At 38.1% G+C, this 21,953-nt stretch overlaps 3 protein-coding genes across 5 annotated transcripts; 2 read left to right on the top strand and 1 right to left on the bottom strand.

The window, feature by feature from the left end:
• The first annotated feature begins 248 nt into the window (after positions 1–248).
• Positions 249–1,766, top strand: LOC122666886 (heavy metal-associated isoprenylated plant protein 35-like). Its single transcript, XM_043862983.1, has 3 exons — positions 249–352; positions 448–523; positions 640–1,766. Exons 1-3 carry the CDS (start codon positions 305–307, stop codon positions 1,461–1,463), a joined length of 948 nt encoding a protein of 315 aa, XP_043718918.1. The 5' UTR covers positions 249–304; the 3' UTR covers positions 1,464–1,766.
• A 2,561-nt stretch (positions 1,767–4,327) lies between these two features.
• LOC122669845 (probable protein phosphatase 2C 40) lies at positions 4,328–10,857 on the bottom strand. Of its 3 annotated transcripts, none has more exons than XM_043866714.1 (5): positions 10,655–10,857; positions 9,827–9,920; positions 6,777–7,975; positions 6,314–6,578; positions 4,328–4,684 (listed from the first exon to the last, which is right to left on the bottom strand). In XM_043866714.1, exons 2-5 carry the CDS (start codon positions 9,834–9,836, stop codon positions 4,557–4,559), a joined length of 1,602 nt encoding a protein of 533 aa, XP_043722649.1. In that variant the 5' UTR covers positions 9,837–9,920; positions 10,655–10,857; the 3' UTR covers positions 4,328–4,556. The 3 variants fall into 3 exon arrangements, with proteins under 3 accessions (XP_043722649.1, XP_043722650.1, XP_043722651.1); XM_043866715.1 differs by lacking the exon at positions 10,655–10,857 and adding an exon at positions 10,007–10,027; XM_043866716.1 differs by lacking the exon at positions 9,827–9,920.
• Positions 10,858–15,210: 4,353 nt separating this feature from the next.
• Positions 15,211–18,363, top strand: LOC122669275 (bifunctional protein FolD 2). The gene is made up of 5 exons (XM_043866008.1): positions 15,211–15,413; positions 16,084–16,267; positions 16,750–16,907; positions 17,098–17,310; positions 17,954–18,363. The coding sequence occupies exons 1-5, from the start codon at positions 15,300–15,302 to the stop codon at positions 18,182–18,184; spliced, it is 900 nt and encodes a 299-aa protein (XP_043721943.1). The 5' UTR covers positions 15,211–15,299; the 3' UTR covers positions 18,185–18,363.
• Positions 18,364–21,953: the final 3,590 nt, after the last annotated feature.

The following is a 21,953-nucleotide window of genomic DNA, read 5'->3' as shown; positions in this document are numbered from 1 at the left end:
AATCGGTCGATTCACCAATATACATCTGAATCGGCCAATTCACCAATCCGAATCCCCCATCCATGAATCCTTGGAACCCACGAAAGCCTGCCTTTCTAAACTTTAACCTCACTCTCTCTCTACAATACTAAGTAAAGCTCTCTCTCTCTCTCTACGAACTTTCTCTGAAGTTTGAGCTATATAATAAGTAAAATTCTCCATTGAACTTCCCCTTCTCCCAAACGTCTTCACTCTCGCAGACACTCAGACGTTTTCTGTTTTCTCTACGAGCTTCAAAGCTCAGACACCCATCCTTCTCGCGCTCATGGCAACAAAACCAGCCGAAGAAGCTTCGGAACCCCTGAAATACCAGGTAAAATACTGCTCCTGACGATGACCCATGTCTTCATATTCACCATTCTCAACTTTTTTTTGGTGATTCTATGATACTCTGCTTGGTTTTTCCAGACATGGGTTTTGAGAGTATCCTTTCACTGCGAAGCCTGCAAGAGAAAGGTGAAGAAGGTGTTGCAGAGCGTCGACGGTACAAAATCATGAGACCCTCAATTCCATTTTCAGTTTTTTTTTTTATTGCAGTCCGATTTCAGCTCAGAATCTCACTAATTCCCCCATTTTCTTCCATCCGATTTATTTTTTCAGGGGTTTACACCACGACGATCGATTCCCAGCAACATAAAGTTACAGTGACTGGGAATGTCGACGCAGAGACTCTCATCAAGAAGCTTGCGAAGACGGGGAAATACGCAGAGCTCTGGCCTGATAAAGCTGAGAAGGAGGGGAAAAAATCAGAGAAGGGGAAGAACACTGAGAAACAGAAAGATTCAAAGAGCAACGAGAAGGGCGACGTCGGTAACGAGGCCGAGAACAAATCTCCAGAGAACGTCGAACCCAAAACTGAATCTACAGATAAAAGCAAAGACAAAAGTAGCGAAGGTGATGGTGCAAACAACAAGAACAACGACGGCGATCAAAACAAAGATACGGCGAAATCAGAAGGAAAGAACGGAGAGAATTCGAACGCCGGCGTGGACCAGAAGGAGGTGAGCAATGATGGCGACGGAGCAGCAGAGAAAGCCGGCGGGGGCAATGGAGATAAAAAGAAGAAAAGGAAAGGGCAAAAAGGCAATGACGTCAACAACGAGGGTGTGGGTGATACCTCCGATCCGATCCCTACGGAATCAACCGCAGCATTCACCAATGTCAGCCCTCCACAGCATCATCCGTACCCGTATCCATACCCGTACCCGTACCCTACCTACGTTGGTCCCCCTGTATACGCCGTGAATTACCATACGGCGCATCCTAGTGCGAGCTACGCTGCATCTTACTACGCTCGGCCACCACCGTATTCTCATACGTACACAGCTGCGGAGTCTTACTCACCTCCACCACGACAGCCGTCGGATTCGGATTCTTTCGAGATGTTCAGTGATGAGAATGCCAACGGTTGCGTGGTTATGTGATTTCCGGTTCGACCACAGGGTTCCGCGGTTCAGGGAGATATTGGGATTGGACCTAAACGTAGCTTAAGCTTATACTACTCGTGTAGCTTTAGGCTATTTTTGTAACAATGTACATTTAAAAAAAGGGGTTTAGAGGATGAACCAAGAATATTGGTTTTGTCTTGGGGGAGGGTTTGGGTTATTTTTCTGAATTGTTGTCCTTGTTTTGTATTTTCACTAGTTGGTCTTGTTAAAATGTTACTAGCCCTGTAATGACTTAGCTGTTGGTAGAACCACTTAAATCAATCAATCAATCTCTCTCTCTCTCAATTTGCTTTGTGTGTAAAGGAGATGATGAGATGGAAATTGGACAAAAAGTTGAGTTTTTGGGCTTTTAAGAATAATGCTCTTTAACTTTGCTTACTCTTTTAAAATGTATAATCCCTTCATTGCTGAGCTGTTTGGTCCTCTTTCTACCTCTCTTCTTATGTGTAAAGGGTATTTTGATTAATAGATGGAGAGTAACCGCCAAAGGCAACTTTAAGTTTTAATTTTTCTTTTGAAAAGCCTTGCCTTTTTCTAATGCGGTGTGAATAGAATCTTTTAAGTATGGACTAGACTCTGGGGTGTGTCTTCTTTACAGATAATACAAAATATTTTTGTGAGGGGAGAAGGGTGGGAAGGGGAGGCTTTTCCTTATAGTGTGTGGTGTTAGTAGACTCCCACTTGTGCTTGAAGGCCAAGTTTGTACACTATTGTTCTTGGCCATTTGCTTCTTTTTAACCTCTCTTTCTCTCAACCTTCCTGGTTGGGAAGGGAACCCAAAAAGCTAAGATCTATTTAATAGTAGAGAGAAAAAGGTAAGGAAATTTCTCTGACTACTCTAGTTTGACTATTACAGTATTCATCAGCTCTCAAAGTGAATCAAATCAGGCACATTTTCAGTAAAAATTATGTGATCCAGTATGAGACATTAGTACTGAACCTTTTCCTTTAGCATGTGATGGACTCCATCAGTTCCCCTAAATCCGGTGTAGAATATTCACTGGGGATCATTCCTTTTCACCAATCTTGAAGATGATATGCAGACTTATCTTTTTATGAACTATATAACCAGAAAAGAGAAAGGGAAGAGAGGAACTTTTTCATATACTATCATCAGAATTGAATATCCATAGATTTTATGTCATCAAAGCCATCTTTTTCAAAGATCTAGAAAGATCTAAGTTATTATTCTCTTCAAGCCACCTGAGCCTGATATTCTCAGTTTTTGACAATGGTTCAAAGGTAACCCAAACAATAATGATTATGATAGTTTTGTAGTAGTGTACTGAAGTGTACTAGACTAATCGATTTGGGTTCTTCTTACACAAGTTTAATAACAATAAACATGACAGAAAGCAATGTTCCACCAAGCAACTGACACCACATTTGGGATGAAAGGAATTGATATTAAGTTGAGAGATTCTATTCTGCATGAAGGCATAGTTTATAGAATCTACAAAAGCAACTATTTCTTTTTACTAGTGCTCCTGTTCAATTATTAAGCTTAAACATTCTTAAGTAAGGTGGCTGTTGTGAAATTAATAAGATGAGCTCCACCCAACCTACACCCCACATCATCATGTGTTTCCAAGACCCTAACAGCAGCTGCTCTGCATTGTTGTGTGATTCATACAGTTCAAGTGTGCCTAGAAATTTGCATACCCAATAAAAAATTGGTGATGCCCTTGGTCTTGAGTTCCTTCCCTCATAGGAGGCTTTGGTTCATAAACCAGCTCTGAACCAACAGCATTATTGATCATCACCCACTGGGACCAATTTAAGAGCACTAGAAGTAAAACAGAAATGGTGGCTCATTCTAAGGAGGGATGAAACTATATAGAGATGTTTCACGTATCAAAAGTTATTTTTACTTTCTGATTTATTGGAGAAAAAAAAGGAAGATAAAACAGAGGCGTTTATTTTGCTTTCCAAAGCTTGAATGGCAAGAGTGCTAATCAAAGGACATTGTGACCAAAAGAAGGTGAGAAGGGAATTGACATAATGTTTGGCATTTGCTGGACAACTCGGACAGGAGAAAGGTAAAGAAAATGGATCATAATATTATGCTTAATCTATCTTATGAGATGTCATCTCCATTTCCATTTTGGAACTAATCAATCATCTTGTGGTCCTACCAAAAAAACAAATCATCTTGTGGGCAATTTTTTTCTCTAGGAACCAGATTCTTTGAAAGTTCAAACCATCCATATTCTTTGCCAAGCCTCTAAAAACCCGGTTGGAGGGGTTGGGAGCTCGTGTCATAGTAACTAGGATGTAATAGCTCCAATGTTATATGGTATAAGGTCCAATCCAAGATTATCCACATAAGAGAAATAGCACATAAACCTGACTATTTAGATAACTTTGGGATTTGTCTTGGTCCTTGAAAAAGTTAATTCTTGTCATTCCCATAATCCTATGAGTATTCTTTTAAATATAATCACTATCCCAATGGTGGTGCAACAATGTCAATAATGATGCTGATATTGATGATGTTAACAAGACTATAATAATGATAATTGTGATGAAAAACAAGAATAAGGCCACCAGGGAATCAATCTATCCAGATCAAGGTTAGGAGGGTAAACATTGTCAAACCATCAACCTAACTCTTCTGTTCAAGTAAGGATTGATTACATGAAAAGGAATGAACAGTAATTGAGGGACAGCGACCACCCACAGGAATCTGCAAACAAATGAGTTTGAGCTATTTGCCCAGTTGGACAGGGAAAAGGGATTGTTGAGGTCAAGGATTTGACCTACCTTACCAACCGAAAAGGTGGGAAGAGGCTTCAATGATTTCAATTCCAACCCCAACTATGAATTAACACATGAAAGTATATGACAATAGCTCTCAGAGAACTATAAAATTGCCTTTTATTTACTTGAAAATCAAGATACTCATATACATGGAGTAGTAAATGTATGAGCAAGCTTGCAGCTTTCAGAAATAAATACCTGTACATGTCTAGAAAAATGCTCTAGATGAAGAGACTTTACAATTAGAAGTCTATGATACAAATGGAGGTTATCATTCTCATGTTTTACCCCGTAAATGGGCCTGACAACTTACAGACAAGTTGATGCGGTTGATGTGCGTTGGTTGCTCCCAAGGATGATAACAATAACAGTCACATCATCATGATATTTCCTTCTCCGACCAGCAGGTATCCTCATCAACTCTTCTGTACTGAAACCTGCAGGAGACGAATTCTGAATTGGTTATGAACTGGGCACTCGTGTATCCGGAGAATAAGTACTTTATAATCCAAGGTAGGGCTCAGGGAGTTGTTACCCAGCATGTTCCTCTAGGGGAAGGTTTGTATTAAATGTTTCTAGAGTCAGTTGAGAAAGTCAATAATACCAAAAGATGACATTTTATAATCCAAGTTCATCTAATAAAAATGGATTCAAGGAAATACTCTCTGCCCAAAATGGATGAGGCGTCACACAGTTTTCAATACCAATTTTTTTTTTTCTTCTTGGTGTCGTCTTCCATTATTTTGGATTTAATGTTTTGTAGCCATTCTATGTTGTAAAATAATTTACATGAAGCATGAATTGAGTAAGACAGATTGGAAAGAAAAATAATTGATAAAACCCATGAAAGGAGAAACAGTCAAATAGACCAAAATATGATTAAGGACAAGAAGCACAAATACGAAAAAGATTTGTCTCAAGGAATAAGGTTCGGTAGTTGTTGATAAATATAGGCAATAATAAGGGCAGCCATATTTCAAAAGCAAGGCCTATAAAACTTCCAGAAAAGGGTCAAACTATTCTTATAGGCTTTGAAGGGAGGGGAAGGGAAATTGAAGGGAGGGGAAGGGAAATTTTCAAACCTAATAAAGAGATTTCTGTAATCATTACACCACATGGTTATGTCACTAACTCCTATTCATTCCACATTTGGTTATTAAATTTCACTTAACTTTGAATCTAAATCCCTTGGATTTGAAAAGTAAAATAATAAAAAAGTATCATAACTAAATATGGTAAGAAATTTAAGTAGTTAATACAATCATGTTAGGTAATGATTACAAAAGTTATCTTTTTAGTTTTAAAGTATTTCCCTTCCCTTCAATTTCCCTTCCAACCAAATAGAGCCATAACTGCACTGAACATGTTGCAGATTAATGCAATGCTAACTATGCTGCTAGGGAAGAGCCTAGAAACTCCTTTCACATTACTAGGAAAGTAACACTTTCAAATCCTGCGTGTATAACTTGGATTTCTTCAATTTTGCACATTCTAACCAATATTTTGTCTTTCCTGATGACGATTCCCAACTTCCTGAATGAAATTCAATGAACATTGTTTTTGATATGGGATTTTTCCCCCCTTCTTTCTTTTCTTTTCTTTTCTTTTCTTAGGTAGGATGGTGTTGGGGGGGAGGGGGAGGCATCACCTTTTGGAAATGATGATTTTTTACCAATATGCTGTTTGCATTGCATGCTACCTTCTCTGCAGCTTCAAATATTTTATGATGCAAAAAAAAAAAAAAAAAAAAGGGATTTTCATTACTATACAACATTTTACATCCAGCCAAATGGAGCCATATTAAATAAATTACATGTAATATGTAAATGGATGTTATCTGAACCCCAAAAGCAATCATCTAGGATAGGGAAGACCTAGATCTCTTAAGGTCCCTCATCAATTTTGATATCATGATGCATTGACAAGCAAACTCTTTTGACCAATGCTCCTTTAATTAACATCAACGTGCAAAATTATGCTCGTCAAAGCAAATAAGAGAAGTGCCAATTATTTTCTTTATCAATCAACTAGCAGAAAATTATACTTTAAATTATGTCTAACTGTACCTGCACTATTAGCTGCTCTTGACACAAGCTGTTCCAACAAGAACTTTGCAGGATCACCAAATGGGTTGCTCAAAATATAGTTGAGAACAAGCTTTACAGCCTCATTGTTGCTAAAGAAGTCAAATAAACCATCACTTCCAACAATTACAAAGTGATCATTCTTCGAGATTCTGTGAATGTTCACTGAAGGTTGCGTGGAGATATATGGAGGACTTAATAGGTTCTGGACTCGAAGAATACCCATCAGAACATCATTCAGTTTCTTCTGCAAAAAACAAGTATGCATTTCAGAGACATGTGGAATTTTTTGAAGAACAAAAGTGTCCTTGTTCAAGAAGATAAGAGACTAAACACACCTTGTTAAAGAAGATAAGAGAAAAAACAAGTATGCCTATCAGAGACATGTGAAAATTTTTAAAGAATTAAAGTGTCCTTGTTAAAGAAGATAAAAGACGAAACACACCTTTTTCAAATAGCCTACTCCAAATGCACGGGTTACTTTCAATTTTCCTTTAACTTTTCCAGCTACAATTGTTGCGGGGTCATCAGGATGATCATTCAGAAGCTTCCTTCGTTCTACTTCATTATCAACGGTATGACTATCAGTGAGCTGGATAACTTCCAAAGCCTTGGTGCCACCTTCATCAATGCCTTCGCTGTATGTAGCCAATACAGCTCTACTGTCACCTAAATTAAGAACATAAAGATCATTCCTGTGAAGAAGCACAATCAAAACGCAAGATCCAATGGATACCAAATCAGGGCGGTCCTCCATTTCCTGCTCAACCATGTACAAGAAGTCACTCTCTGCCTGGCTAAGAGCACGTTGGAGACTATCAAGCACCCCCTTCCTAAACAAATCCTTTGAGTGTTCCTCCTTGGCCCATGGGGCTTCAATGGTGACATTATTTATTCTGGGATTCTTGCTCCTAAGAACTCTTGGAGAACTTCCCTTCTGATGGCTAATAATACTGCCCTCAAGAAAATATGAGAGGGAACCATCAGAAGATATCACAGTGTCTTGCTTTGGTTCCAAATCCAAGGAACCCAAGTAGAATACAATTGACTCATACAATGTTCCAGCCAGAAAGTCAGCCGCATCCCGTCCGTTGAATCCATCATATATGCCACAGAAAAGCCACCCGTTCTCTTCAGAACAAACAGCTTGAACTCTATCTTCCCCAGCAGCACCACCAGCAACTTGCACTTCTCCAGCATTGAGGAAACCTTCACTTATAGAAGGAGCACTCATGGACTTCAATACACGGAAATCCCATTCAGATAGCTCACTTTGCGTCGATGCACTCGTACTCAAGATTGACCCACTACTCTGGAGAGAAGATGACAAAATATCCAACCTTGAGAAAGATGGTGAGGAGGGAACTCTTCGGAATGACTTTGGAGAATCCAAACCAGGAAGTATTCCTTCCCCAATCAGACCATTGCAGATGTTTGTGTTTGCTAATGTGGCATTAGCACTTAGGGCAGCTCCAGACAAGCAAGAGAAAGAGCTGCTGCATTTTTGGAGTTTAGTTCCAGATGAGATTTCACATCCGGCATAAAGCTCACAAGAACTTCCTTCATTGCCATTGCATTGGTAGCCAAAACTGACTTTAAGCTCTCCATCTGGCCCATTAATTATTTCTCCTAGCATGGTTACAGCTAAAAAAGAACAACACTTGTTAGAAATGGAAAAAAAAATTCGAACTTCAGTTAAAAACAGATATTGCAGATATACAAAAGCCAGTCACTAGAATATGAAAATTATCATAGGATATCAAAAACTTCCTCAAGGTCAAGAACCATAAACTTCAGTAGTCACAATAACAAAAAGTTGATTCTATAAGATGAACTGATGAAAAAATTGTGTTCCCAAAGCCTACCATTGAAAACAATTTCACATTTGTCTGTGGATGCAAGTCATGAAATGCTGCCAGGGCATCTAAAAATCAAAATTGCTATTTTTAACAAGAAACTAAACAGTTTATATGCAGGATATGTTAGTTCCTAGTACCATATTGAGTTTGCAACCATTGTCACATTCAATGAGCCAATTGGGAAACAAGAAAGCCATGCATGAAGAGAAAAGCCACTTAAAAATCCAATTGCAAGGGCTTAGCGGAGAGCCATCATGCAGTGTTTTATAAGGGGCTTCCACAAGTATCTAACCGTTACAACTCTCTGGTTATTGAAATGCCACAACAGAGCTTTTATTCATTGCTTGATCATGTACTCGACCTCAGATTTCATAGAACCACCTGATCTGTTTGTCAACAACCAATCACGATGATTGCTGCTAGCAGGGCTAGCCAGAGCCACCCAAACCATTACCTTGATCCAATATTACTCCCCTAGGGTTACCATATGGTGTGGCAGAGTAATGGCAGATTTACTCAGTGCAGAAAAGCCAGATCAAAAGCAATTGGATTCTTGGTAAGATATTTGGACTCATTCAACTGTACACCAATTCTAATAACTAAAAGGGTTTAATTTGAAATTAAATGGGTCTTAGTATCTAAGTCAATTTCACTTAATTGCTATTCAGTTGAGAAAATCTCAACAGCATGCGCCAATCACAACACTCGAGAAGCTGCTCTCCACTTCATCCACCGGCTCTAGTTTTAAGAGAGACATCCTCTTCAATCTCCCTCTTATTTATGACTAGGCCAAGACAATTAAAATGGTAACAAAGGGGTATCCCTTAATTATCAATCTAAACTATTCCATTTGTAGCCTTAATTTTATTAAAGTTTCACTCAAGATTTGAATTCAAGAAAAATGTGCAAACCTCTCAGTTGACTCTATATAATCACCCTCGCTCTTGTTCTCATTGATGCTTTATATTTTCCATTTTTCTAAAAAATGTATTTGCAAAATTTATTCTAGGTTTTCAGCAGTTCCAGTTCTTGATTTCGTTAATATCTCCACCTTTTACGTCATACATACTCAACTTGACCCTACCTAATCACCCTCACACTTGTTCTCATTGATGGTTTCTATTTTCCATTTTTCTAAAAAAAAAAAACATAATTAGTAACCTTGATTCTAGGTTTTCAGTAGTTCCAGTTCTTGATTTAGTTAATATCTCCACCTGTAATATCATACATACTCAACCCAACCATATCCAACCATATCACTCAAACAACTCAACTCCTTAGTCCTAATACATGCAAACTACCCTCGTTCTTAAATTATTATCCTAAATCATGCCAATGGATGTGTCCTATACAAAGTTTTTGACCAGCTCCTAGCCTAAGTGATTAACTTATACACTTCACTAATAGCCAAGTAGAATATTCATTCCTGTGATTTTCATGTTTCCTGAACTTTGAAGAATTTTCTCAACCAGTAAAAACCACAAAATTGTTTCTACTTGCCAACCAGAGTACCTATTTTATTGATCAACATCAATTCAACTGGAGGAACACATATAATTCCCTATTTCAACCCCAATGACAACGTTAGACTATGACCAATCAATTATAATGGGTCAGCCTTCACTATGTGACCTACCTCCTTGCATGGAAGGCAATTTCCTAAACACTATCAATTGCCTAAGACAGAAACTTCATTTTAGGAGCCACCTTCAAATTCAATGATTCAGATCCTGTTGCATCATATGAACTCATAAGAAAATAAAAAATAAAATATGGAACAACAAAATGGTTTAGAATTAATTTCTTTCTGATTTACCTCATGAACAGGATTCAGAAGGATTTGTTTCCTCTTGTTGATTTCAATGTGGAGTAAACATTTGTAATTGATTTTGGGAAGTCAGAGAAAACAAAATTCTGCCCACATGCCAGAACAGTGACAAATACCAAGAAAAGAAGATAAAAGCAAGAGAACTAAAAGTGCAGCGCAACTGAAGCCGAAATGCTCATTCTCACACTCCCAGCAGGGAAAAAAAATTTAAAGATATACAAATATCGAATATATTCCTATCTGTAAAAGCCTTCAACTAGAGCCATTCACCAGGATGATGGATTGGGAGAATGTAAAACTCACGGGAAGGATTCCATTCTAAATTAAAGCAATGATAACATAAAAAAAGATAAGGAAGGAGAAATAGTCCTACAACACTTCTTAAGCCCAATAAGAAGAACACAAAAAAGTAAAAGGGTGATCTCAATTTGCGTTTCCATTACAAACTACGAAGGATTTATTAGCGGCAATAAAACATAGCTTAATCCGTTCTCCATCACAGCAGTCCAACACAGGCTAAGAGAAAACAAACAAATCAACTGGGATCCAAATCCAGAACCATATCAAAAGCGAATCAATTCATGAATCATTCATAGGGAAAAACGAAGAGAGAAAGGAAGCAAACCCAGAACTCACCTTTAACTTCTTCAATAACGGATCACCGTCTGAAACACAAGAACACAGAATGTGCTAAGATCAAAGAAATTGATGCATCTAAATCCAAAAGGATATCTACAATCCAGTGCAGAAGCAGAACTCAATGTTACTCTCCAATGGTGGCATCTAAATATAAACCAACTTTAATACCCAAAACGGATAATCTAAATTTTAATGGCGTTCCTCGATTTATGAGTCTCCTAGGGTTCCACACTTCCACTTGGGGCCTTTGATGGAGGAGAACAGAAGAATTGACGGTTCTGAAGATACTCTTCTAAATTTAGCAAAATCTATATGAAATTGGGAAACAGAACAAGTCCTCAAACACGGAACCGAAACGATAACGGCACTGGGTAAGTTTTGTGCCTCATCTATAAAATGTACAAGTTCTATGCATTAATAACGAAAATGCCCTCCTTAACAACCAGTGGATCCTTTCTAATTCCAGTAAGGCCCAATGGACCTTTAAGTGTAGAGGCCCATTTCCACAGGTTGTTAATCGGTTTGGTTCCAGTTTACAAGTTTTAATTATGGTCGGTTTGTTTCATGTTGTAATTGAAAATAAAAATAAAAATAAAAAATCAAACCGAATATTAATCGGTTTCAAGTTCCCAAATAGAAATTGATTAACAATTGGTTTCAGCTAATTTGTTTGGAAATGGTTTTGATTATAGGATTTATTACCCATATGTTTGTTATTATTTTTTGTTATAAGGTTCGTAATCGGTTTAAAGTGTTCGGTTTATCGATTATAAACAGTGTAGAACCAATGGTTTCCGATCAATTAAGTTCTATTACATTAAAATCAAAACCAAATAATAATCAATTTACCAAATCCGGTTTTTGATTTAATTTCGGTAAACAATTTTTTTTTTTTTTTAAATTGGCCCCCTTACCCTTATGGTCTTATGGTTCCATTGCTTAGGAGATAGGGGTGTCAATCGGTCGATCCGGGCCTGTTTCAGTTGGGCCTAATAGGTCTCCTCTAATTTAGGATCTCACACTGTGACCAGCCAATTTCAGTAACCGGTTCTCATAGACTAGGCATGGTCCCATTTATAAGCGATCGGTTAGATACTAGTCTATAATCGGGCTCATACTAAAGGGCTACAATCAGGTTATGCAAGTTTGATCCATATAGCTCCTAATGAAATTCAATTCTCTGTGATGAAACAAGAACTTACTTGAAGGAATGTTCCACATTGGGCTAATGGACATCCATAAGTAAATCTCAAGTTTATTTAGAGCTCTATGGCCCTCAATCTCAATGGATATACATATGATGGCATTTTAAACAATATAAATGGTCTCGATTATGTGCTCCGTTTATTTTTTACCCATCAACTTCATAGTGCAATAATATACAATTATCAATTCTATGTTTTCACTCACACCATAGTCCTATATTAATATTTTACGTAATACAAGATGATAAATTAATCAATGAGATTATGAAAAGGGTATATTTGGTATAAAATAGGGATTTTATGGGGTAAAACAAACATTCCATAAACGGGCTTAAACATGTTGGGCTCAGTCGGGTGCCTCGTCGGTCCATCCCCTTGCACCGTGACCGACATGTTTAACTAATGTGTCGGGTCTTAGCTTGACATATTTAACTAACGTGTCAGGCCGGTTTCGGGCTTTAACCGATCGGGACAGGTCAGTCCTACTGGTGCTGGCTTATAATTGACACCCCTTAAGGAACCATCCGGTCTGGACACTATGGAGCTGGAATTATTGGGATCTTTATCACCTCCAGTTTGCTGACCGGCCCAGTTCCCCAGTTCCTCTAATAGGGGGATGGTGGACCCCACTCGGGCAGGGTGTTTGGGCATGGGTAGAGAGGTCATTTCAGCCCCCCTTTGTTAGAGGAACTGGGGAATTGGGCCGGTCAGCAAACTGGAGGTGATAATTTTCCGAATTATTGGGAGTCTTGGTCATGCAGAATTTGACCTCAGAACTTTTTAATATTTTTTTTGGTAGGTGGACCTCAGAATTTATCTGGGCCAAAATGAGCTTAGTAGGCTCACAATTAAAGAGCTTATGCGCCTGTGGTGTTTGCAGTTATTTTCAGGAACAATTGTGGCAATTTTGTAATCTTAGGTCTTCTTCTTGAACTTCAAAAGATAGCCCAAACATGGTTGTGGTGGGTTCTTATGAGATTGAAACTTTTAGAAAGATGGTAACCCCTGATTACAAAACTCTCTGTCTCTCTCTCCACGTAATGTTCAATTGTAACCTCAGAAATATATATAAAGAACTAAAAAAGCTTCAGCCACTACCTTCTTTGTAGATCAAAACTTTTATGTATTTGTGGTATGAAGTATCACCATCACTCTTCCACTCTTACCTTGTGTGTTTAAAACAAGGTAAAAAGAAGATAGTTTTAAAGAAATGTAGCTTTCTGTGAATGTTCTAAGGGATCAAAGCTATTAGAAATTGTCCAGTGCCACTAATGACCAAGACACACAATGCCTGTGATGTGAAAGATGTTTCTGATCTTTTCTTGCATGATGTGTCTACCACTAAAAGAAATATCCGGCTGAGAAAATCTTGGGTGCCCACAGCAATAAGGTAAGGCCCAGAAAATCTTGGGTGCCCATATTTCTGGCCCACCCAATCTATTATTCCCTCCGGTTCCCTGCCCGGTCCAGTTCCCTTAGAAGGGGGTCCAGTGACCACCTTATCCCACCGAAACACTCTACCTGAGTGGGATCCACCCCCCCCCCCCCCTATTAGAGGGACTGGGAACTGAGCCGGGCAGTGAACTGGAGGAGATAATTTTCCAGGGTGCAAGACAGTTTTTAAGTTTGAATATGCTAATAGCTGGTCATGGTTTTTCTTGGGCAAGGTTTTAAGAATTGGTATCGGATAGAGCGCATCGGTTGAATCTTATCGATATCAACCGTGCACGATACTGATACAGTATTTTGACTACTTGGCTCGATTACTAGATTTTTTTTATCGAAAAAATGACTTTATGATTCAATATCGGCTTGAAAATGGATTGGCATCGGTATTGATGGTGATAGATTCCGATATTCCGATCTCAAGAGTGTGATCCAAAACCATGTTCCTAGGACCATGATGAAAGAAATCTCTAATTTTTTTTTCTTTTCCTTATAAACAATTGAAGTTTCACTAGTTCGATTATTTTACCGAATATTCCATTCTAATGGTTTTTTTAAGTTTTTGATAAATTTAATTTTGGGTAAGAGATCTCTACTTGATCGCATAGTCTTTACACAAGTTTTTGAGCCAATGGGTGAGCACGCCTGAGTATCTACCCAGGGGTAGAGGCGTCATCTTAAGGTGCACTGTGAGAGGGCGCAGGAAACACCACCAAGTAGAAGTCTTTTTCCCTATAATTTATTAGCAAGAAGAATATAAGGCTTCATTTACATAGAGAGTATGAAGCCAATAGTGAAATGAAGTCAAATCATCATACTTGCTATTGACAGGGCTTTTTTTTTTTTTTTTTGTTTGGTAAAAATAGTCAGGGCCTTCCCAAAATTACAAAATTAGGGACTCTATAAGTCTGTAACTCCCAAGAGCTCACGTATAACTTCAACTTAGGAAGAATAACAAAAAGATATTGGTTCAAATATTATATTGGAAGGTCGAACCCAAAACCTTAAAACATTAAATGGAGAGAGCTCCTCAAGTATATGAAGGTACCAATGACCTCTATATCTCTATATCTCTTAACATTTCAACACAATAAATAGAAAAATGAATTGAAACCATCACTCATCTTATGTTTTTAATATATGATATATCACATAAGATAAAAATAAATAAATAGAAGAAAAAAACACACTCCCACACCAACATTTTGGGATTTGTTTCCTATGTCCTCTCCTATCGCATTTGGAACCTATCCAATGAGCATCCCACCCAATGAGACATCCAACGGTTGGACTGCCACACACACACGTCCCGGCAGGATAGCCCAGCCATTGGATGCCTCATTGGGCGATCCCTTAATTAGAGAGGATTGGAGTCCTCTCCTATTTTAACCATGTGAGACTTTACATTAACAGTTTATTCTCTTACCATGTGGCAACTCCTGTTGATGAAACCATCTCTCACGGATTTGTAACCCCTGTGGTTCCCTACTTGGTATAGTTCCTGCAATTCCTCTTATAGGATTCAGAAATGACCACCTTACCCCGTGTCTAAACACACTGCCCAATACACTGCCAAGGTGGGATCCAGCAACGCGGGAACCCTATCTTGAAAATGATAAGAGGGTTGGTGTGGTAATGAAAAAAAAAACAAGGCCATTGGATTCTTGCCAAGCCTTGCAAGACGGCAACATACATGCCATTTGGCAAATGTTTGGTGGCACCAAATTCCTCGTTGGACGGAAGCGACAGAATGAGTTCATGTGTAGGTGCTATCTATAGATTCGTCCCAGCAGTTGGATTAGAATTCAAGGGTATTATTATAAATAAGAGTGTGATCTTGGATGAAACCTATCCATTCCTCTTTCGGTGTTAAAGTAGGTGTTTGCAAACACGGGCACCGTCACTTTTGAATCTGGTCGCGTTTGATTGCTGTACTTCGTCTGTGTCTATTTCACTGCAAATTCGACAAATTTCTCACAGTGTTCTCCGTCATGGCATCGACGGCCGATCACAAGGCATCTGTCATTGACGGTAAAGCCGTCGCTCAGACTATCCGGTCCGAAATCGCTGCCGAAGTTCAGCAACTCTTCAAGAAATACGGCAAGGTCACTCTCTTCCCTCCTCCCCCGAAACTTTTTTTTGTCTCTCTCTCCTGGGTTTGTGCTGATATTTCCTCTGTGAAGTTCTTGCTCTGATTGATCTGATCTGTTAATGAATTGTTTCTATCTTTTTTATGTTTGGATTTTGGGGGCATCACAATCTGGTTTGAATTTTAATGTTTCGGTGATTTTTATTTTTGGTTAAACTCACTGAAAAGCTGAAATCTCCCACTGAACTAAGAATTTGTCAATGGAATGACCCCCCCAGGGGAAACCAACCAGCACCCAGTTTTTGTTTTTCGATTTGGTATGATTTAGGAGAATATCTGAACCCTCTATATGAAACTCGGACTAAAGTGAAAATTGTGATAAAAGACTTTTCGATATGTATAAGGTTGTAAAATTGGTTGGGAATATATCCTTAATTACTGATTTCTTCTGAATGGAACATTTACTTTTGTTACTAATTCGATGCACTTCACTGGAGGTGATAATCTCTCAGGGTCTTTTGGACTCTCTCAGATGCCAGTACTCTTGCTTACATTGTTTCAGAAGCGTAATGCAAAATCAATATGTCTTCTTATTATCTTGATGGGCTTCACATATTTCACATTCTTTTTCGATATTTAATTATTAATCAATTAGGAGCTGTAATCAGTTGTTGCTTTATGCTCAGGTCCCTGGACTCGCTGTTGTCATTGTGGGCACCAGAAAGGATTCTCAAAGCTATGTGAATATGAAGAGGAAAGCATGTGCTGAAGTTGGCATTAAGTCGGTTGATGTAGACCTTCCAGAGCAAGTATCTGAGGATGAATTGATCCAGAAGGTCCACGAGTTAAATGCAACTCCTGATGTACATGGTTAGTTGATCTTAACATGTACCAATCGTCGCTCTTCTTCATGCTTTTGATGCTTAGGAAACAAACATTTCACATTCCAGAATTAGTTACTAGATTATTCTTATCTTGTCTCCGTTACATTTCTTTCTTTCTCTTAGGTTAACAATACCCTCTCCCCCTTTCCTTCAAGCATTTCGTATCACTTGAAATCTGCTCTTTGGCTCAAGTGTGTGGGTCTACCAATCACATAACTGAAATCCATCTTCATGATTACCATCTTTAACTTCTTTATTTATACTGAAATATATAAAATTTTTAATGTTTATCCAGTTGTCAAGATATACACTATTGTAATGTATTCATTATGAAGGAACATTGTTCAAAAAATTTCTTCTGTGTCATCAAATTAAATGTTTTGTATGCATTTTCACTTTGGTTTACCAATGTAAATTTTGCAAAACATCTCTTATTCTAAAATGAGGTCTGGGCTGTGCAATGGACAGGGATACTGGTTCAACTTCCGTTACCAAAGCATATTAATGAGGAGAAAGTCTTAAGTGAAATCAGCATTGATAAGGATGTAGATGGTTTTCATCCGCTAAATATTGGCAAGCTTGCAATGAAAGGCAGAGAACCTTTGTTTCAGCCTTGCACGCCTAAGGTTATTCAACTTAAACTCTTAAAGCACTTTTCTTTGTTAAAAAAATTAATAGCATTTTTTATTTTTTCTGGTGCAGGAATAGAAGCAAAGTTTTCTGCAACAACATTTTGGATATGGATGTTAAGCTAGAATTCCCATTGTATTTTATATTGAAGATTATGGATCTTGAATGATGGTTCTTTCTGTACAGGGATGTCTAGAACTTCTGTCACGGAGTGGAATAACTATAAAAGGAAAAAGAGCAGTTGTGGTTGGTCGAAGCAACATAGTTGGATTGCCTGTGTCACTACTACTTCTGAAAGCAGATGCCACTGTTACTGTAGTTCACTCACATACCCCTAATCCAGAAAGCATCATCCGTGAAGCAGACATTGTTATTGCTGCAGCAGGACAAGCAATGATGGTAATTGTAGATTTCATTAATAAAATTGAGCTTCATATTTTCTTGCAACAGTACTATAACTCAAAATAAATCATAAATTTCTTGTGATGGTACTATTAATCAAACTGTTTACTGGTGCGCACTCTGATCCATTGAAATATCTTATTCGTGCTGCACTAAGGTGCATGAGTAAACTGCAGCCACATTCCGGAAAGAGTGTACCTGTATGAGTTTGTTTATGATGTGAATGTGGTTGCTTTGCTTGAACTTAAAAGAAAAAAAGGGTTGGTTTCATGATTCATCAACCGTGTGAGGCCACTGTGCTCCATACCATTCTAGCTGGATGGGCAGAAGAAAATTAGTTATTACACTGAAGTAACACAACAGGATGTTAGGATTATCCAATAGAATAGTTTTTCCCCCAGCAGATCTCCTTTGATGAGCACTCCTTACCTATGTGCATTGCAAACACAGCAATGCCATTTCCTGCTTAATCCATAAGGTCTACCGGTTGGGGACTTGTATAGTTTAGTTTTTATATTTCATACCCCCATCTAATTGCATTTTTAGGAACTTTATTCAAAAGGGATAGGTAAATTTTCTTGCTTGGAGCATTCTCATTGCAGTGTGATGCTTGGTCACTCTCTTTCTCTGACTCTTTCAGATCAAAGGTGATTGGATTAAACCTGGAGCAGCAGTTATTGATGTGGGTACAAATGCTGTTGATGACCCGAGTAAGAAATCAGGTTACAGGTTAGTAGGTGATATAGACTACAAAGAAGCTTGTAAGGTAGCTGGATGGGTGACCCCTGTTCCTGGTGGTGTGGGCCCAATGACCGTCGCAATGCTACTGAAGAATACATTAGATGGTGCTAAATATAAGATGGAACACTAAACCCTTTTTTTTTTTTTGTCTAAATCCTTTTTCTTGTATCATTTCAGGACACCATATTGGTATTAATGTCTTACAAAAGGAAAAAGGAAAAAACAAAATATAAATAAACCTTAATACTTTGTTGTTGTATCCCAACATTGGCTTTCATATTCTGCGCAAGATACTGTTCATTTTTGGATAAATTCTTTTGAATTTTAGTTTTTTGCCCGTCAGTTCTCTATTTGATTGTATGAATTCTATAAAAAAAACCATCCCAAATTGTATAAATTCTATAAATAAACCATCCCAAATTCTCTAAGATTTAAGTGATGGAGACTGAAATTTCAAATAACAGAAAGCATCTCTGGTTTTGGTATAGTTTTATACAAAATAAGTGGGCTCTTATATTGCTCAATTAAGCAGTTTCAATAGTGATCTCTGATTCACGATGATGGGATTATGTTTACACAGATTTTTGCCTGCCCTGTGACTTTTTGCCTTTCCCCTGGGTGGTGTGGTAGTGAGGAAAAAGTCCCTTTTATGGAAAGCAAGAATGTGAAAGCAAACAGACCAGATGCCTAACCTGTAACTATTGAAAGTTCCCAATTATAAAGAGAGAACTCCCACCTTCGAGTGTCTGAATGGTGAAAGATGCTGCTCCTGCAGCTGTGGGACTGTGTCACTGTAGCAACCGCCAACCTATTGTATTTCCCTCCATGAATAATCCATTTTCTGTATCAGGTGTCAACTGGTCAGGCTCGATTGGTTTCAGTCAACCCTAATCAGTGCCCTCCAATTTAAGGCCCTGCATTGTTACCGACCGTTTAGGTAATCAGGTCTTGCAGGTCAACCGGACTAATCGGACTACGAACAAGCCATACACAGGCTGTAATTGGGCTCTGACCAATCAGGTACCGATCTTGGTCAGCTGCGTATTGGGTTTACCACACCCTGTTTCCAACTGATCCATAATCAGGTTAGGCCTGGCATCGGGTAGTTCACTAACCGGTTGGTCCAGTGTCGGGTTTTAACCAGTGCAGGCCAGCATTTGACACCCGTAGCATCTCCAATAATAGAAAGGGCCTTGGTTTTTATTCCTGGGCCAAGGTGCATAGTTTGCTCTTAAAAGAAAGGGAAAATCTCCAGCTTTGCTTGGAGATGCTGATAAAAATGTAGTAGGCTTGGATAACCCTTGTTTGCAGTTCAACTGATCCATATGATTATTGGCCAAATTGACTCAGGATTGAATAGAGATTGCTTATGGACAGCTCAAACCTAACGGGCAAGTAACGCTCATTTCTCTCTCTCTTTTTGTTTTTTTGGTCAATAAAAAATATATTAAAAAAAAATACAATGACAAAGCCACAAAGGCTATCCAAGGGAGAAGACCCTATCAAATGAAACTAAAATAACAATCGAAAGGGAATACAACAAAACTTTGGGTTGGGTTGGGTTGGGTTGGGTTGGGTGGGGTGGGGTGGGGTGGGGGGGGGGTAGAGGAACAAAGACACCAACCAAAGAGGGGGGTACAAGGAAAAGTGGGAAGGGAAGAAACATAGAAAGAAAGGATGATACAACAAAACTAGGGCGATAAATAAGCGGAGATCTCAAGAATAGGCAAGATATCTATTTCTGATAGTGTTTGGGCACACAATACATTTATGGAGGATTTTATATTTAATCTCAAAAGTAATGGTATTCTAGATCTGGTCAATAGAACATGAAGAGGAAGTCCATCTTTTTTTATTATTTATTTCTTTTCCATTTGATGAATCATTGCTTTAAAAGCTAGCTTACCAAGAGTGTCACATGGAGTTTTGCTATTAAAAGTTTTCAAGATTCACCTCCATTCTTTATCAAAAGGAAGGATACATCTAGGAACAAATCAACATTTTTTAAGAATACTTTTCCAAACAAACTTGGAGAAAGGATAGGAGAAGAAAATATGGTTCACAATTTCAATAGAGTTTTAAAGACAATAGTTTGGAATGGACAGATTTCTTTGTAGAAGAAACTCTTGAGCAAGGAGGGAGTTGATCATAGCTTTTCAAATGGTAAAACAATGGCTTGTAATGGAAGAGCTAAACCAAACCGTCCGAAACTAGAGAACTATATGAGCTTTAGATCTCACCAAACTCCAAGTAGAAGAAGAATTTTTTTTTTGAAGACTGTGCAATCCACTAACCAAATCTCCAATGCTTCTAGATCTCAAACGAATATTAGGAAGCGTACTCCAAACTTCTATGAGAATGAGAATTCCTAGGGACAAGAATCCAAATACCATCCCACAAAATGGAAGACACTTTAGCAAGCCTATCTGAATCAACAACATACATAATTTTATCATCATATTTTAAAATTAACATACCATCAAGATGCTAATTATCAAGTCAAAGAAAGGCTTCAAAACCTTTGTTAGTAGAAAGTTGGATATAATTAAACACAAGATATCTATATTTGAGTATTTTTTTTTCAAGCCCAAGAATCATCCATAGGGCAAAGGACAATCCACATGGAATCAAATTTGAGGTATTTGGAATACACCCAGTCCACCCAAATGCTCCTCTTTCTAGATGCAATATTCCATATTAGCTTAACTATATCAGCAATGTTGGACTTGAGTATGTGAAGACCTAAACCCCCCTCTCTTTTTTTCGGGAGACAGACAATTGCCCAACTCATGAGATGCAGAAATTTGGGGCTGTTATGGCCTTTCCAAAAGAAAAAGGACATAAGAGGCTCAATCTTTGAAGAAATAAAAGCTAGAAGACCAAAGACCCTAGACCACTAGATATAAGAATTTTGCATGATTGATCTAATAAGTTCAAGACAACCCACAAAGGAAAGAATTTACTCTTTCTATAATTGAAGTCACTTACGCAGCCTATTTAGGATAGGAGAACAATGATAGGTTGAAAGTTTTAGGGAAATCAACGGATTTTTGACCTAAATAGATGACAGAGAGATGACCCTCAAGGAAACCCAAAATGCCATTTAACTGAACCTTAAGATCCTCACAAACTTCCCCCAATGAAGAAGTGACTTATTGGAATTAATGGAAAGACCAGAAATAGCAGAGAAGGGTGATAAAGCTTAAGAAATTACTAACACAGAAGTAAGAGAGGCTTTGACAAAGATCATAAGATCATCAACAAGTGAAAGATGAGTGGTCTTCAAAGCCTTACACTTTGAGATTAGCTGAATGGAGTTCTCAGCTTTAATCAAACATATTTTGGAGAGATCCTCCATGGCAATAGAGAAAAGCAAAGGAGAGATAAAACAATCTTGGCAAATCCCTAATTTGATTCAAAAAAGCCATCGAAAAAGGAACCATTAACTAGCACAAAAAGTGGGGAGACGTGGAATTCTCCTCTTTTTGTTTTTCCTTCTCATTTGTTTCCACGTCTAAATGGCAGAAAAGGAAAATTTTCTTGTAAAAATAGGATTTTTTTCTTACTGCTAAACATAATTTTACAACGAAACAAACATGGTGTACTCTTTCTTTCCTCTCCACAAACAATGATTGAAATCTTTTTTTTTTTTTTTGTAATCTTTGGGGATTTTGGGGGAAATAGGAAAGAGTCCCAAGTAGAGGAACCAACTACAATTTTGAAGTCGGATTAGCTTTCAGAAAGCAAGTAGGCCAGCAGTTCAAGTGTTCAACCTTGATACCATCTTGCCATTTCTTGAATTCTTCACCCTCCTCCCTTAATTTCTTTCTTGATACCCAAGGTTCTTTTAAAGCCATAAGCTTTTAATAACTTTTGATTCCAAAATTTGGTTTTATCAA

The sequence above is a fragment of the Telopea speciosissima genome, chromosome 7, assembly GCF_018873765.1.
Source record: "Telopea speciosissima isolate NSW1024214 ecotype Mountain lineage chromosome 7, Tspe_v1, whole genome shotgun sequence".
In the NCBI taxonomy this organism is placed as follows: Eukaryota; Viridiplantae; Streptophyta; class Magnoliopsida; order Proteales; family Proteaceae; genus Telopea; species Telopea speciosissima.
This window is presented reverse-complemented; position numbering and strand designations above follow the sequence as displayed.